The 18,854-nt window shown below is 42.1% G+C and overlaps 1 protein-coding gene across 3 annotated transcripts in view; it reads right to left on the reverse strand.

Moving 5' to 3' along the window:
* Positions 1–228: 228 nt before the first annotated feature.
* The window catches only part of SCAPER (S-phase cyclin A associated protein in the ER), a 514,984-nt gene continuing 496,358 nt past the window's right edge, over positions 229–18,854 (reverse strand). For all 3 annotated transcript variants that reach the window (XM_039238174.1, XM_039238172.1, XM_039238173.1), the window contains 3 exons: positions 5,850–6,041; positions 3,236–3,287; positions 229–674 (listed from right to left, as the gene is read on the reverse strand). In XM_039238174.1, the coding sequence (XP_039094105.1) occupies positions 571–674; positions 3,236–3,287; positions 5,850–6,041 (348 nt within the window). In that variant the 3' untranslated portion in view covers positions 229–570. The remainder of the gene's footprint in view (positions 675–3,235; positions 3,288–5,849; positions 6,042–18,854) is intronic.

Below are 18,854 nucleotides of genomic sequence, written 5' to 3' on the forward strand. Positions count from 1 at the left end.
TAGGAGAGGTGAGGCGGACCAATGGATACAGTGCCCTAAATTCATTTCAAATAAGTGGCCCCCAAAACCTATTATGTAATTAGAATATCCAAGTGTTATAAACATCTTTGCTCCAAACCTTAAAAAGGAAAATTTAGAGGTTAACTTTAAGTCTTTAATTAAGATACTCCCAGAGCTGGAGTTAACATTTGTCTTTCAAATTGGTATTGTCTTAAGAAAAGTCACCACTGCAACCAGAATAAGTTATTTTATTACAAGAACAAAACAGACTTGCTAATTTTATGCCTAGTTTCACCCATATTACAAATGCAAAGTATATATTATCATAGGATGTAGGTAACCGAACTCCAAAATATTGTGCATAAGTGAAATAAACTCAACTTGCAGAATTAGAAAGAACATTAAAGTATCTACAATCATTATAAATAGTGCAAAGTATATACCATATCTACAGTGCAGGGGGAGAGTATAAACATGTGAAAATGAGCTTCTTAAGTAACAGTTAGAACATTTGTTTGAACAGTTTAAAATATTAACAAAGGTACTCAAATACAGAACTAACCAAGTCATTTATTTTTTCTCTTTTTTTAAAAAAAACTGTTGAGCTTCTTCCCAGGCCTCCTGAGGAAATCTGTTAGCCAGCTCAAGATAGTCGTGGGAACCAAGGGATTTTCCTGAGAAGAAAAAAAGAATAGTTAAATTCTTTGAGGTTTAAGAAATTAAAATTATTTTGATATCTGACTACAAAATAGAGATATGCACTTCAGATAAACCATGATGCAAGTTTATATAAAGAAGGTAAAGGATCTATATCACCTACAGCATAAAATATACATAATCACAATTATTTTGTGCTTCTAACATATTCAGATATTAACCCCTATATAAGACATTATAAAAACAAAAAACCTGTTTTTGGACTCTGGAGTAAGAAAATAAGGGGAAATAAGTATGGTGATCCAAATAAAATGACAGTCATCTATTCCACCCTTAAGTTAGCCTTGAAATGATAAATGTGTGTATAAACTTGAGATTTGTCATCTAAAATAGTCTAATTTAAAATATTTTAATTTAAATCTGACTTAAAAATGCTCATCTGGCATTCAGTCATCTAACAAAGCGGAGGGAATGAGTGAGAACTTTACTGGTTATCTATGTAGGCACAGAAAACTATCTCCTAGCTGGGCGGAGATTTGAAAACCAGAATTCTCCTTTAGCAATAAGAATGTGGTGCTCCCAGGAGCTGCTTTACACTTAGAATGTAGAGGTTTACCTGGGCAATGAACTAAAAATGACTTGAAACATTTTATGGGGACTTAATCAAAAGGGAAACATGTCCAAACTGCAAACTGGCAACTTAGTATGGAATCATCTTTTAAACATTTTTAATAATTTTTTAAAGAAAATTTCTTTTTAAAAAAATGTTTATTTATTTTTAATAGAGAGAGGAAGAATGTGAGCAGGGAAAGGGCAGAGAGAGAGGGAGACAGAGGATCCAAAGCAGACTCCATGCGGAAAGCAGCAGGGCGGATGCCGGGCTCCAACTCACGGTGAGATCATGACCTGAGCCCAAGCTTAACCAACTGAGCTGTCCAGGAGCTCCCCCTTTTCTAAAAACCAAGTAAGCATATTAGGAGCTGTCGCCAATATAATGACTTTGAGAAATGCAGAGAACAGTTCTCCATTTGCTGTTCTGTGGATGAAGCATACTGTCATTGGGGAAAGCATGGAAGTCAAGAAATGGGTCCTTGGAAAAGAAAGAAGGTTGAAACTCCCACAGGCCTCTGCCCACGGAGCTGAGGCAGCTCTTGGGACTCTGGGTGGCAGATATGTAGCAAATCATGACTCAGCCTTACAGTCAGGAGAAAAGAAGAAGAAAAAATATCTGTACTTCTTACTGGCAAAAAAAAAAGGTGCTGTACAATTAAAAATATATACATTATATACATTAGAAGACTTTTCAAGGCATTTCCATATATTTAAAATTTAAAACACTGTTTTAAGAAATAGTAACAAATTATTATTGATTTCTCTCACCACAGCCTCCAATAACTTAAAGCAAAACAAAACAAAAACCCAGTGACTGAGTGAGGGCAGTCCTGAACTTGCACGCTAATTCTCGCATAGACAAATGGTACTGTGATGTTGACTTGAATTTCTAAAAAGGAGCATAGCTTTCTGTTTACGTCTCTGAGTGCCTGAGCCAATAAAACATGATTTTTTTTCACGATACGGGTACAGCTTTATATTCTTTTCGATGTACTTTTCAACACCTCCCCACTATAGATAATTGGTGTACGTGTGTATGTGTGTGTGTATATATGTGTGTGTGTGCTCACGGGTGTGTGTGTGGCGGAAGAGAGGAAGAGAGACTATTCAAGGTGACAAGGGAGTCTCCACCCCTCCAAGTAGGGGCTTCTTGGTGGGTGCCCTAGAGGGTCCTGCTGGGAGTGAGCCTCTGGCCACTCTAAGGACTATCAAACTAATGGAAGAATTGGGGAAAATCTGTATTAGGGTCTCATTAATCAGAGATGCGGTCATAACAGCCAGACAAAGAGCAATTTGTACTTCTCAATTACAGTGTGTGTGTAGCAGAATATTTAAAACAAGTAAAAATGTACTTTAAAATTCTATATCTCCAGCTCTGATCGGAGGAGACACCTCAGCAGGAACAATACAGGAAAAAAAGAAATGCTTGTAAATCTTTCAGCTTCGGAACTGTTACTATAAATTGGATGGCTTTTTCTCCAAGTAAAACAGTTTTTTATACTTTTTATTTTCAATAAAAAAAATTCAAGTACTTGAATTTAAGGGGAAAATATGGGGGTGCTATCATTTATAATTTTATTCTGAACACAGGAAACCAAATCTACGCGATTTTAGCATTTACGTGAGTGATGTGGGTCAATGTTAATGCTCTGATTATCTCCTGTATTACAAAGTGGCTCTTAAGCAATTATTTGCTATTTATTATATCTTGCATGAGGTGAATATAAATTACGTAAAGATGTTTTGTGCTTTTCTTTTATTTCCATAAATTTCTCTGTATATTCTGATGCATTCATGCTTGATGACAAAATGCATTTCTTTACTCATCGAATTATACTTAGTGTCTGAATCTCAAATGTTTTAGATGATGTAATAAGTTGACTTCTGTAACAGTTCCAGAGGGTGGAGTGCAAAACGTGTCCATTCAGCGAACAAACATGTGACATTTCATTTCAGTAAGACGTACCTTTGGGCTGATAAGGCTGGTTATCTGCCTGACCTGAAGTCTGTACAAAATCCTGTGTGAGACAAGAAAAATATTTTTATACCAGTGCTATGAACAGAGAGTTTCTCTGAGGCCAGCTTTAAATGTGCTTCTGAAGCCCGAGACAACTATTTTTATATGAATACTTTGGAGCCCAAATACCAAAGCTTAAGAAATTGATGTTCAGGTTCTCTTAATTTAAATGAAATAGTGATGACTCAAATGTTGGTACAGAGGACCAGGGGCCAGAAAATACAACTTTATTTCAACAAACAAACTGGATGCTTTAGCCCAAATTTGCTCTTAAAATACTGACGGACTTTTAACATTTTCAAAAAAAGCATAACTCTAAAAGTCCTTATATATTCTGCAACTAAAAAAGTCTAGTAATTTCACTTTTTATATAAATTTTTGGAGACTGATGACAAACTACCAGCTCCTACTTTTAGTATCATTTTCTAGTGACTACTAATAATCTAACACATGCAGACCTCAAAGAACCATTTTATACACTAAAATCCAATATATATTCACTCCTTTGAGCATAATTATTTATAGAAAAGAAAATCTGATTTAATTTCACTAATCTAACATGCTATCCCAAATAAGACATTTCTGTAACATCTACAAAATGTGTGTGTCCAAATGTATGTTACATTAATTACATTTACATTAAATTCCATTTAAATGTGTGTTAAATAGCACAGAGAAGAGTTAGAAGGCTTTAAGATCAATACCAGATGAAAACAAGTAACATATTTTTTACTTTAGATTCTGATATCATTTGAATTTTTATAAATTGTTTTCCAAGCAGTTGAAAATGTGAGGGACTAAGTTCGTAGAGATGCAAAACTGTCTTTGCTCAACTATCACGGTCTTGGTTGGGGCCTCTCTGCTTATACCATAAAAAAACTGCATATCACCCCCCGCCCCCCACCACTCCCCGGCAGCCTGTCCCCCTTCCCAACCTTATTTTTGTCCATAGTACTTAACACCACCTGACATGCTATTTGTTTTACTTGTTTTTTTGTTTGACTCCCTCCTACTTTAATGAAAGATCTATAAAGGCAGGAATTTTTATCTGTTTTATTCATTGCTGTATCCCCAGTCCCTAAAACAGTGCCCAAAACACCACAGGCACTCAGAAATGACCTCCTGAATACAAGACTGAATTTTAAGAGCACAGTCTTAAAATACTCTATATTTTATTATTATTTTAAGTTTATTTATTTATTTTAAGAGAGAGAGAGCAGGGGAGGGGCAGAGAGAGAGGGAGACAGAGAACCCCAAGCAGGGGCTCAAGACTGACCCAGGGCTCGATCTCACAAACTGTGAGATCATGACCTGAGCTGAAACTAAGAGTGGGCTGTTTAACCGACTGAACCACCCAGGCGCCCCAATATTTTCTATTTACATTTTAATCCTCAGGCTTTAAGAATATGTGCAAAATCTGAGGTGTTGCTATGATGGTTATGTTAAGGTTTTAATTTAACCGTAAGATTTTTGTTTTGAAATCCACACCGTACCTGTGGATCTGCAGGTCTTTGAAAAAATTTTCAGAAAATAGAACACAGACTCAAACGGAACAACTAAGCTGAAAGTAAACATTTCTAAACAGAATTGATCTAGCTGTATTTATGAATTGATGGTCTAATAGAGGATAGTTTAAAAAATGTAAACCACTAACTGCTGTCTAAGGTGAAGAAAGCTGGACTCGTAGCCATCCCAACCAGCTGGGCACTATCACATCCTTTCAACAAAGGTGCATGTCTATTTGCCAGAATAAGGAAGAACACTAATACAGAGCTCTGCTTTCTGTTTCATTATTAGTAACAGAAAACACTGTCTTTTAATCACATATACATCATGGCACAAAAACACACTGATTTTACAGTAAAATATTTCAAGGAAAAATGGAAGATTTTCAGCAATGAATGATGCATAATGACAGAAAAAAGTTACAGGATTAGCTATTAGCAAATGTTAAAGAATAGCCAACTTGAGCTTCTATTGTCAGTTGACAGAGTTAATTTAGATGTGAAAATATTGCTTTATTTTGCTACGGCACTAATTCTGATTCTAGTCTTACATAATTTTGACTGGATCAGAAATATATAAGGACATACTTACAAGTGTTCGATTAAAAGAAAAACCAATATAACAGGTTTTTATTACACACATGTGTGTGTATCAATCATACTTATTTTAAAACTTACAAATCAACTGAGGTTTTAATTGATCCTTCTTCAGCAATCCTTATCTATTCCCTATAACTGCACGAAAAGCAAGGTGAATGTAAATGTTAAAGCCTTAAAGAAGTCTGGCAACCTTTTAAAAATGTTTCATTGGTGTGGGTTTACCATTTCATTAACTGGGAAAATATCCTTTTCCTGAAGTCTTCCAGGTTGAAGTTACACACCACTGAACCCTAGTTTTCCTATCCTGATATTTTAGAAATTAATTTTCAAGCACAGAAAAACGTGAAAAAATTTAAAGATACTGAGGGTGGCAAGAATAAACAGCTGGTTCACTTTTACTTTTCAATTGCATTAGCTTCCACTCAAAGCCAGAGAATCAGGCATAACACAGAAGGTACCTGAATGAAGGTGGCCAGTAAGACACAGCTCATCTCCTGCTCCAGGATGATCTTGTTCTGACGGTTGTTGTAACAAGCAGCGATAAGTGAGGGGAACAGCACTTTGATCAGCCGTGGGTCACTGAAGTACTGGAAGGGCAGCTGGCAGAGTTTCTGCAGCACCGTGGGGTGGCGGCCAGACTGTACGATGACCTGAAACGGAAGAGGAGGCCTAGGTCAACGGCCAAAAAGCCCTTCCTGCTCCTTTCTCCTCCACCCTCCAGCGGTGTCTGTAAGAACTATGGAGAACATGCTGAAAGTGTAAGGAGAAAAAAAAAAAAAAGATTCGTAACTCTGAAGTGATATCTGTTCCTAAGGAACAGAAAGTAAAGAACTCTCATTTCCCAACTTAAGGAAAAGATTCCAAAAGTTCTGCAGCCATTTCTAGTCCACGATGAAGGGCACAGCTACTAGGCCAGAGAGGGTTCAACACACAGACTCTGACAAAGCGCCCGCCCTCTACCCTCCCCTTAAGACAGAGAAGTCCTATTCCTTGAAACCTGCAAAGAGCCCCCTCAGAAGAAAGATGCCCTCTCCCATTGCGCTGCCTGCTGCGGTCTCCCCCTAACCAAGCTCCTGGGATATACTGACTGTTCTGTGTATGCAGACAGGCCCTTGGGAAGAAAAGGCGGACTGTAAGGGGAGTAGGAACAGTTTCATCAAGCACAGGCTCCAAAATTCTAACTCTGATCCACACCCCTTATCTGTGTTTCCATCAGTGCCATTGAGTCTAAAAGGAGAACTGTTTAGATAAATGAGACTCTTGTCTTGAGGCAGTCTAGGTTTACAAGTGTATACGTTTTAAGGAATGGGGCAATGCAATTAATGGGCTTGCAGGGAAGCCCTCCGAATTTACTCCCTGGGCCTACATGATAAACTAAGAAATGTCAAAATCGGATCTGTTTCAAGTAACCTTGATTAGACGGTTCTAATGTGAAAGAGCCGAAGGACCCAAAGCCCACTTCTTGGTATAAGAGGAAGCTCAGAGAAAGTTAGGGACACTGTAAAAATCTAAGGTCAGAACTGTAAATTGTACTTGGAAAAACATAATTTTACAGGTACACACCCAGACAGGACTGCATTCAAATTAAAACCAGAAGGACAGAATGAAACAGCGGAGGCAGGAGAAACATAAATTACAGGGATTTACAAGTTTTCAAAGTACTTTTAACAATACTTTAAGAACACACTCTCAGATGATAATGCAGTTTGGTTTAAGAACAAAATCAACAAAGTAATAGTTCACATATTTTAGTTCAATAGCTAAAATGACATCAAAAACCCTTGGAGAATGTTGATAGGGACTTGTTAATACCTTCAAATCCAGCAGGAATTTTAAAGACTCTGTGTGACAATTCAGCACATGGCTGTGTGCTGCCATTCCTGACACCAGCTGAGAAAAATATGTCCTATCGTCTATTTTACTGATAAAGCATTTACTTAAATCTTTATTTTAATTATTAGCTACAAATTTTGTAGCACAGCCAAATGATCACCACTTTAGAATTTATAATGATACCATTATTACACGTTTCTTTTCCCCTTTTTGACAAAAATGAAGAAGTTTTTTCCTCTGGAACTTCATTGTTAAAATGCTATTATTGGAAGGTTCACTAATTGAAAAGATATTAAACTGGCTGGTCTGGCTGGCACAGGCACAGCGTTAACTCATAGACGACAGCTCCTGGTTCCTGGTAAATGAGGCCCGAACATGCAAATTTAACCAGAACTTACTCTGCCTGGACTCCTGACCCTCAATGGGGTGAAAGAGAGCCTGTTGCGGGGGTGGGGGGGCGTCCCCTCAGGGAGCAGAGCTGGCTATCAGTTGCCTGCTGAAGAAGTGAGTTTACAGAGGTCACCAGCAGTGTAGTGAGATGACTACACAGGCCACGACTTTTCAGTCCCTGGATTGCAGAAGACAGAAACAGAGTAGGAGGTCCAGTCATCTTGGGCAGGGTGTTCTATTCACAGGACCACCCATGCTAGAACCTAATCAGGTTATACGGAAGGGGTCCACGAGGGGTAAAAGCCACACCCCCTGGCTTGGCTGTGAGCCAGAGTGGGACATCTCATCGGCACTGTTCCTTGAACCACATTTCAGACATTGTGGGTAGACAGGATTAGGAAGTCCAGGAGGGACCGACCTATAGCACTGAGACTTGGTGGGCGAGACCACTTCTGGGTAATTCAGGTGGGCTTTTGATAGAGGGGTGGTGTTCCAATGTCAATGAACACGGCTGAACGGTCGGCTAAATTAGGCCCAGCAGTTTCCACTAGGGCAGGGAAGCAAGGCTGGGATGCATCATGACCTTGACGCTCAGGGCCTTGGGCACCAGGAGAGAGTTGACTGAAAGGCTTTCGACAGATTGGGGGATGAAGGCAGGGCTTAGTTTTATTTCATCCAGTCACTCACTCCCAGACCTTAGGGGAGTCAAATGTTACCACCAACTGCTCAAGCTTTCTAAAGTTGATGGAGTCATTGTGGAACATGAAAGTCTTGCTGAATGAATGAAATGGAGATAGTCAAAGAAAACATCAGATTTATAATGCTGTTTTCTCTGTGCCTTCCTGATGGAGCTGTAACTAAATCTGGTCTGCCACCTTTGTCCAAACAAAGGGCTGCTGATGAGGTCTAAGGTGAGTACGATCCTGAGCCTGGCCAGGCCACCTGCCTTTTCAGGGCACACAGGCCAACACAGATGTATAGAGGCTTCCCACAGAGCCCTTTTCCAGACCCATGCACCAGGGAAAAGAGCGGCCTGGCTCTAGATTTCACTGGTGGCCACAGCCACTCCCGGCATGCAGGGAGCTGGTATGGCTCCATAATAAGAAGAAAACCCTCTATCAAATATATCAACTTCAAAAAAATTTTTTTACATTTATTTATTTTTGACAGAGAGAGAGAGAGAGAGAGAGAGAGAGATGGTGGGGGAGGGGCAGAGAGAGAGGGAGACACAGATTCCAAAGCAGGCTCCAGCCTCTGAGCTGTCAGCACAGAGCCCAACGTAGGATTCAAACCTATGAACCATGAGACCATGACCTGAGCTGAAGCCGGACACTCAATCATCTGAGCTACCCAGGTGCCCCTCGAATATGTCAACTTTGAAATGCAAGGCAGGGCTCTAAGAAAACCAAGGAATTTCTAGCAACATTCAGACCAAAAGAAACTGAAATTAAACTTCCCATTTGCTCTTAGGTGCAATTTTAAAATAGGTACTAACTAAAGAGCTAGGAGATCTGGGTTCTTGCCTTTACTCTAGGCATTAACTAGTTGTGTGGCCCTGGGAGAACTGTTCAGTTTTCCTAGCTTTCAAGGTTGAGAATTTTTTTAAAAAGTGAACTTTTCACTGGAGTATAACACCACACACACACACACACACACACACACACACCTCTAAAGTGAATAGCTCAATTTTTATAAAGTGAATATACCTGTGTTGCCAGTACCCAAAAAAAGAACGAGAAGATGACCAAGGGTGTTGGATATTTAAATACATTCCTTCTCACTCAAAATTAGATTCCTATGCTTTGATGTTTTTTAAACTATTTATTTTGAGACAGGGTGTGAGTGGGGGAGGGGCAGAGAGAGAGAGAGAGAGAGAGAGAGAGAGGATGCCAAGTAGTCTCTGCGCTGTCAGCATAGAGCCCGACAGGGGCTTGAACCCATGAACCTGTGAGATCATGACCTGAGCCAAATCAAGAGCTGGATGCTTAACCGACTGAGATACCCAGGTGCCCCCCGCAACCAAACATTTTTTTTTTTACAAAGGAATCTCAAGCAGACAAGTGCAATGATTCTTTCTTGTGCTGACCTCTGGCCCCTTGTACTTTCTACAAAGTAGTAAATATAGGTGAAGTATAACTTGGTGCACTGAGAGAGAGAGCCAGGAAAGAGCTCTCAATTCAGTGGACACTTACTGAGTGCCTCCCGTGCCAAGTGCTGTAGGAACACGGAGAGAATCCATGCTTTAGCTCTAAGGGAGATGAGGTATATACACCAATGACAATACAAAGGAGACTGGGTCATCAGATAGGGAGGGCTAAAGTATTAGGGGACCCAACGGGAGGGAGAGATTACTCCTTAAAGGTAAATGTGGAAGGCTGCACTGAGAAGGTGGGTTGGACCTTCAGGGCTGGATTGGTGGAGGAATTTTAGGTGGGGAGAAGCTCCCAGATTCAATACCAGCCTGTTTTACTCTGTTCAGGCTGTCATAACTGGGTAATGAGAAATTTATTTTCTCACAGTTCTAGAGCCTGAAAGCCTGCTAAGATCAGGGTATAGCAATGGTTGAGGAAAGCTCTCTTTCTGGTTTGCAGACTGACACCTCCATCTGTCCTTTGTTTGGCAAGTACACATAGAAGGAGAGATCCCTTCCTAGTCTTAGAAGGCCACCAATCTTATCTCATTAAAACCCCGCCCTTATGACCTCATTTAACCATAAGTAGTTTCTAACAGCCCTGTCTCCAAGTACAGTCACACTGAGAGTTAGGGTACAAAATATGAATTTGGGGGGATATGATTCGGTCTATAGCACAGCTCTGATTTCTCATTGCCCCTGGACAGAATATTGTTTCATTAGAAAGACTATTCTAATAGTCCAGTTGACTGGGTCATTTCTCTCTCAGTGGCCATTAAGCCAGGAATCTACAGGCTCAAGGGTGCTTGCTATTAGGTAGCCCTGGGCTCTAAGCCTGGCTCTGGTTAGGTAACTAATTTGCACCTCAGGGTCCTTTCTATAAAATAGGGATAGATAATTCTGCACAGCAAAGGAAACAATCAACAAAACTATAAGACAATCTACCGAGTGGGAGAAGATATTTCTAAATGACATAAGGGTTTAGTATCCAAAATGTATAAAGAGCATATGCAATTCATTACTAAAAAAATAAATAATTGAATTAAAAATGGGCAGAAGACATGAACAGATATATCCTCAAAGAAGGCATCCAGATGGTCAATAATGAAAAGATGCTCATCATCACTCAACATCAGGGAAAGGCAAATCAAAACCACAGTGAGACGGCACCTCACACCTGTCAGAATGGCTGAAATAAAAAACACAAGAGGGATTTCTGGGTGGCTTAGTTGATTGAGCTTCCAACTCTTGGTTTCGGTTTACATCATGATCCCAGGGTCGTGGGATCAAGCCCTGTATTGGGCTCTGTGCTGAGTGTGAAGCCTGCTTAAGATTTTCTCTCTCTCTCCTTCTACCCCTCTGCCCTGCTCACGTGCACTCTAAAATAAAAACAAAACACACACACACACACACAAAACCAAAACACAAGAAACAACAAGTGTTGGAGAGGATGTGGAAAAAGGGAAACCCTCTTGCTCTGCTGGTGGGAATGCAAACTGGTGAGGCCACTCTGGCAAACGGTATGGAGGTTCCTCAAAAAATTAAAAACAGAATTACCATATGATCCAGTAGTTCCATGAGTGGGTATTTACCCAAAGAATACAAAAACACTAATTGGAAAAGATGCATGCACCCCTGCGTTTACTGCAGCATTATTTACAATAGTCAAATTATGGAAGCAACCCAAGTGTCCTTCGATAGATGAATGGATAAAGAAGATGCATCATATACAATGGAATATTACTCAGCCATCTTGCCATTTGCAACAATGTGGATGAAGCTAGAGTATATTATGCTAAGTGAAAGAAGTCAGAGAAAGACAAATACCATATGATTTCACTCATTCATGGAATTTAAGAAAGAAAACAAATGAACAAAGGAAAAAAAAGACAAACCAAAGACATATTCTTAACTATCCAGAACAAAGTGATGGTTACCAGCAGGGAGGTGGGTGGGGGGATGGGTGAAACAGGTGATGGGGATTAAGAGTACACCTATCATGATGAGCACAGAGTAATGTATAGAATTGTTGAATTGCTATATTGTACACGTGAAACTAATAGAACACTCTATGTTAACTACACCGGAATTAAAAGAAAAAAAAAAAGAGATAGATGGCAGCCTTCAGGATTTAGGTGAGGAGCAAATGAGACAGAGTCTGTGACCACAATGTGAAAAACATTATTAGTTATGAGTGTTTGGTTAGCTCACTAGTTCTGCTGCTCTGAGTCTTCTCCTTTGGATCTGCTTCCATATACTCGTAGGACCAGAAGTCCCCTCCCAGTATGAGGCCAAATGAATGCTTTCCATCATCCCACTCTCATCAGAATGGGGGGCGGGCAGCAGCAGGCCCTGCTCTCTGGCTGGAACTCACTAGTAAGCTTCATGCTACCCGTGAAGCCATTGCTGTAGCCTCTCCCTGGCCCTGCTTGTATAGGAGAGAGCTATGCAAACAGAGCTGGGGATGCCAGCCAGGATCTTGTGGTAGTGGGGTAGGAAGTACATTCTGACAGCTCTGAAAAGAAAATCCCAACATAAGCACGGTCCAAGAAACACCGGTAAGTGGTACAGAGAAAGAGAGGCTTAGCTTACTGTGTGTGTGTGTGTGTGTGTGTGTGTGTGTGTGTGTGTGTGTGTGTCTGGAGGCTGTTGTGCTAGGCCTGTCAATCTAAAAGCAGAGCAGGAAGAGCTAAAGCTAGTAGGCTTGTGTTGTGGGCTCCTGATTCAGACCCAGGATGAGCTTCCCTTGAAGCACGTAAGGAAATCCTTAAGCCCAGGAAGTCTGCCCAGGCAGCACAGCCAGAGACAGCCTTTCCTTTTTACCCCCAAAGACGTGGCAGCAGCTATCACAATCTAGCTGGTTCCAAAAGGGCAGGAACTGTGTCTTTTACTATCGTGTGCTCCATTGCTCTCCCAGAGGGCTGGGCATGTGAGAATTACAAAATGGGTGAATCAAAGTGGCAGAGGCTTCCTAGTTCACAAATTCATCTGTGACTTGGCGTGGGGAAATATCCTACCACATTCCTTATTAGATACAGATGACATTATCTAACTTAGCAGTTTCAATGATCTTCACATCATGTTGCCTTAGGTCTGCAATATCTAGTCCCTTCTTATAGAAGGAAGGTTTGTGTCCCTCCCCCATTCATATGTTGAAACCCTAACCCCCAGTGTGATGGCATCAGGAGGTGGGGCCTTTGGGAGGTAATTAGGAGGAGGAGGGAGCTCTCATGAATGGGATGAGTGCCTTATAAAAGAAACCCCAGGGAGTCCTCAGGGCTCTTTCTGCCATGTGAGAATACAAGAAGCTGGCAGTCTGCAACCTGGGAGGGCGCCCTCCTCAGAACCCAGGCGGGCTGGAACCCTGATTTCACACGCAGCCTTCAGAACTCTGAGAAACAAACTTGTCTTGTTTAGAAGCCACTCAGTCTATGATACTTGTTTGCAGCCCAAACTGTCTATGGAGGCATCCCTAAATAATGAACTTTGTGATAGGCTGTCTTCTACTCTAGAAGGAAGTTAGCCCTGGGGACCTCAGGGTCCTGAGTACCAATTCAGGGCTACTTAGCCTGGTTATAAGGACAGGTCTGGAAAAGATCCTCCCTTTGTGGGTACTGAGTGGTGAACAGTGTCTCAATTGGTGGGAAGAAGTCCAAAGTTGTCTAGGACACTGCATTGCTAGAACCTCAGCAACACCCACCACAACATAAAGTCTGTCACCGGCAGAGACAGTGCTCAATAGTTTATGAAGTCCCTCTACCTACATTATCTGCGTCTCTCAACACTCTCTGAAAGTGGGCAGACAGGGACGACTATGCTCTTTTGTAAGAAGAAATCTAACATTCAGAAAGTTCCAGAGACTTGCCCCAGGTCCCCCAGCCAGTCACTGGTGGCGCCAGGCTTGGAAAACCCCTGTGACTGAGGTACTGGCTTCTCACCTCCCAGACCCATCGAGGGCTATCAGGCTCACAAGTCCGCCCCTTCCTGGGCACAGGCGTTCTCTGTCGCTGGGCCTGAGCTCACTCCCATGACTGGCTGCCAGCCAGCTTCTCGCACGCCTCTGCCAGCCCACACGAAGATGAGGATGACACGTTGCCATTCTGCACAGATTAAACCAACTGACATACACAGATTAAACCAACACAAAAGGCCTTTCTTCAAAAACCTATATGCTGCTTGGCGAGGTATCAAATAACTAGTTCTTGGCTGTGCTGGGTGGTGCCAAGGGTTTGCCTCAAATCATCAGACATAAGAATCCGAAAAAGAGGAGGGTTGGCGAGAGAGCCAGACTCTCGGGAGTGGGCTGCTGGGACGTGTGGCCGCACAGTGACGGCCTTGCGGCCTTGTGCCTGCAAAGCTGGTCTTATACTTTTGAAACACATGCTACATGTATAATATACTTACCATGTTAATCCTTGGTATAACCTGAATAGTCTTTCCCAACACTTAACTTGAAAACAGAAAAAAAAGGAAAGTGGAGGTGGGGTGCTGAGCAGTCATAAGTCAGGTCTAGAAACGCAGTGGGCCTGGGGAGACTGTGTAGATTTCACATATGTAAAATGACAACTGCTGTGCACATTTTATGGAATCCAAGGAGAGTGGCTAGGAAGACCTGTGAAGAGTCCAGGATGGAAAACAGCCAGCCTTGCCTCAACCAGAGGGCCCCTTTCCTCCAACTGTGACTACCTGGAATTCTGCCCAGAACCAGGAAGTGAGCAAGCAGGCCTCTGAGCAGACAAATTAGTCTATTCATCAAATGTTTACTGAGCATCTACTCTGGCCAAGTGCGGTACGAGGCACCTGGAGTGGGGTAGTGACGAGTCAGAGGCATCCCTGCCTTCATGAGTGCCCAGCCTTTCCACGAAATCCATGTCAAGTACTCACAGGAAAGTTCTGCAAGCTCCAATTCAGCCTACCAATTCATGTTTCAGAAGCAAGTCTAATAAAAGCGGTTTTCTGGCCCATAATAGATTGGAGTCAGCAAATCAGGAGACTGCTAGAGTTAGGTATGCTGACAACAGGAAGCAGCATCGGTTGATGCTAATAAGTGAAGAGGTGGGAATTAAAATTATTTTGAGCAGAAATGAAATTTCAAAAAGTTGCCAGGAATGACTCGGTAGAAGGCTAAATATCCCTACCCTTTTCAGTTGGTTTTGAGAACATTACCATATTGTAGTAAAATATCTTAATTATAACCCATTACCTTTACTTAGTATTCTATACTTTTATTTTTAAATGTTTATTTATTTTTGAGTGAGACAGAGCACGAGTCGGGGAGGGGCAGAGAGAGAGAGAGACACACAGAATCCAAAGCAGGCTCTAGGCTCTTAGCTGTCAGCACAGAGCCCGATGTGGGGCTGGAACTCACGAGCTGTGAGATCATGGCCTAAGCCTAAATTGGACGCTCAAATGACTGAGCCACCCAGGTGCCCCAGGAAACTATAATATTTTAAAAATGATCACAAATAGTTAATGTTACATAAACATTATGTTTTAAAGGTAATTTTGGTCATCTGCAAAGTTCACTTATATGGGAGCAGCTCATTCCCTGACAATACCAAAACCATGACATTAAATAATAGCAATAAGCTAGAAAAGGTTCTGTAGCAGTTTCTTGCCTACATCGGCAACTATATACGTATGTGTCTACCTGTCAATCATAGATACATAGATCTATGTACATAGATACATAGATACAACCATGGTGTACTATTGTAAAATCTTCAGCTCTCTAGAAATCACCTATTTTCAAGAAAACAAAACAGAAAATGGTCAAGCTCAGCTTTACCCACTTATACTCTATGAATCCTGCTGATTTTGCTAAGATCTAAGAGTGATCCTGAATTTCCCCCTTATTTAGGAGGAATTCCATCAGCAGTTTTAGAAAGGTCTGCATTTTTTTTTTTTTCTCTCAGAATGCCCATTGGCAAGTTTCTAAATACTTTTGTCCTCAGGACCCCAGCCCTATGTCTGCCATGGACCAGAAGACAGAACCGCACACAGAGCCCTGACTGGCTCCACACATATGAACACTTGTTTAGGCAAAGACAGAACAGATATGCATCCCTAGTTTTCAACAGTCTTAAGGCTGTAAGCTCTGTAGGGACAGGGGGTATGTCCCTTTTATTCACTGCTGTATCCCTAATATCTGGCATGGTGCCTAGCACAGTTCCTGAAGAACAACAGGTGCCTAATAAGTATTAAGGGACTGAATGAATGAAGACTGAGCTTTCGTTCCTAAATCCAGCTATAGAGGGCCTATACCTACCCCATCAGGGCCTCAGGTCAGGGCCTTCAAGATCCTCGGGGGACACCATCTTTGGCCAGCACCCTATGGAGTTCGACAGCCTCTTGGCCCAACAGTACAGACAGCAGGGCAGGGTGGGTCAGGGGCAGCCTCTTTCGGCAGGCCTTGTGAGTTGGTCTGTCAAATCGAAGGTCCAACCAGTTGTGTCGGTCAGTGTGGTAGGGTGAGGGGAGTATACAGTCGCACAGAAGTGCATACAAGTACTTAAATCTCACCAAGGCGAATTCTTGATGCCGAAGAATCTTGTTTTGTTTTTCTCATTTTCTTGTCAGAGACAAGAAGTCCTCAACAGAGGGGCAAAAATTGGTGTCTAGACATCATAATTCATTAAAAGAGACAGCAGAGAGAGTCTGTAAATCATTGGAACAAAGACTATTTTTTCTAGCAGGACAGAAACAAAGGAGTTGTTACATTCCTCTCCATAATACTGGTCCTGCTACGGGGCGCCTAGGTGGCTTAGTCGGTTAAGCGTCCAACTTTCGCTTAGGTCATGATCTCACAGTTCGTGGGTTCGAGCCCCGCGTCGGGCTCTGTGCTGACTGCCAGCTCAGAGCCTGGAGCCTATTTTGGAGTCTGTGTCTCCCTCTCTCTCTGACCCTCCCCTGCTCATGCTGTCTCTCTCTCTCTCTCTCTCCCAGGAATAAATAAAAATATAAAAAAACAAAACAAAACTGGTCATGCTACAACGCTGGGGTGAAGAGGCAGCAAGCACAGTGGCCAGGCCACGCCTCTCTGTCCCCATCGCTCTTGACCAGTCTTATCAGACCCAAAGCCCAGGCCCAGGACAGAAACAACATGACAGGAGGGGCCTTAAAGCTAGTGACCTCTACCAATCATATAAAGAAAATGGCATGTCCCAAAACACACACCTTGTTTCTCTCATCTGATGCCTTGCAGGTAGAGTAGGGAGGGTGTAGAAGTCGCTTTATTTAAATAACACGGGAGAAAAATTTGGAGAGTCTGTCCACAGACATAAGCAAATCAAATTCCGAGCAGAGAAACACAGAGTCCCTTGGTGAGCATTGCACGTAAGTTTCTCTCCTCCCAAACTTTCCTCTGCCATAAAATAGATTTCTAGGCTGAGATTAAATGCAGAGATCTTGGCACTAGCCTTCTTTCCTGGTGGTCTCAGGGAATCATTATTGTAAAGTACCAGCACAGTGTCAAGGAGGAAGGAGAGAGAAGGAAGAAGGGAAAAAGGGAGGAAAGCGGCGAGGATCAGGAGGAGACGCTAAAGCCAGTAGTTGGGGGTGTGGCCTCTCACAAGTTTTGGAGAGCAAGTGATCCTCCAGAAACAAGGGTCTCCTCATGTAGTAAGGGGTGTGTGGTTGTCCTGCTGTGTCCCTCCAGGGAAACTGAGAAGCAAGTGAGTGACTTGCTTGTCCTCTGCTTCCTCAGAGACGCTGGTTACCACACCACCAGCAGGGGGATGCAAAATAGGCGTCTGGGCAGGCTGCTTCCTCAAATGTCATTGTGCTCCTGCAGGTCAGAATGATGCTTCAGAACCAGGGGCCCTGTTCAGTCCTCGGGCTCCGGTAGGAAAGTCCTAGTGGGAACCTTCCTAGTCTCCACATTCTGGAGTGGCGGTGAGACATACTTTGAACATATCATCTCCTGCTAGTAATATTTAGGGGCTTCTCATCATCTTCTAGAGGTGAAATTCCCAAGTTCCTGATCTAGCACAAAGGTCCCTTCAAGACCTGGGCTTGGCCTGCTTCTTCACTCTTAGCTCTTATTCTTTCCCCTGCCTCCTAAGCTCCGGTCAGAATGAACAGCAGAATGTCAGCAACTTGAGGGCAGGGGCTTTGTCTATGTTGTTTCCCACTGGGTCCTGGGTGTCTGCAACAGTGCCTGGACCGCTGCAGGCACTGGTTAGGTGTTTGCTGAAGGAAGGACTGAGTCTCTGCACTGATAGCACTGTTCCTCGGCTGTGAGTTCACAGGACAAGATCTAGGTTGTCTTCATTCCTGCATCTCCCAGCATGTGATTTGATAGAGGTTGGGCATTTAGCAAAAGTGGATATATGAGAGAAGGAATGAGTGACGAATGGACACAACGCTCACAGTACTGGCATTTACCCAAGAATAAGTCACCTCCAGCATTCTGTTCTGTTAGAGCTTCTTTTTCCTTCTTTCATGCTGCCTATTCTGTGAGAAGAGTTACCTTTCAAATGAGGCATGTTCTAAATTCCCTTCAAACACATTTTGCAGCACAAGAAGGTTGGCCCAGATGATCTCAAACACTTGGTTCACCTTAAAGTCACAGACTGTATAATCTGTCAGGGACTATACCCAAAAGTGCTGCTCCATTTTAGTTTATGTTTGAGAAAGAACCTTATCTAAAGAACACAGACCTTATAAATGATACAGTCTCATCATCATACTTTGAGGGACTATTTTATTTTGGATTTTCTGTTTACTTGCATTATCTGTGTCCCATCTACCACAGAGTGGGGGAAGGGGGAGTGGGAAGGCTAGTCATAGAAAGCCTTAGAAAATATGTCAGGAGGCTTGATTCCAGTGACTTTGAACTCAAGTTCTATTCCTCTTTGGCAATGAGGGGAGTTGGACTAAACGGTCTCTAAAGGCCTGTGAACTTGCAGAAATAATATCCTGTGCTATAAGCATTCACACACATAGCACCGTATGCTGCCTATACCCACACAGCCATTACATTTAAATATGGTAAAAAAAAAGCACTTATTCTTAGAATAAAAGTCATTATATAAAACAAGTTTGTCCACAAATTCTCAACTAGTAGCTATTCTGATTTTCTAAAGTCACTTCTTTAAGAAAAGAGAAC

Source organism: Hyaena hyaena, unplaced genomic scaffold, assembly GCF_003009895.1.
Source record: "Hyaena hyaena isolate Hyena2069 unplaced genomic scaffold, ASM300989v1 scaffold_137, whole genome shotgun sequence".
In the NCBI taxonomy this organism is placed as follows: Eukaryota; Metazoa; Chordata; class Mammalia; order Carnivora; family Hyaenidae; genus Hyaena; species Hyaena hyaena.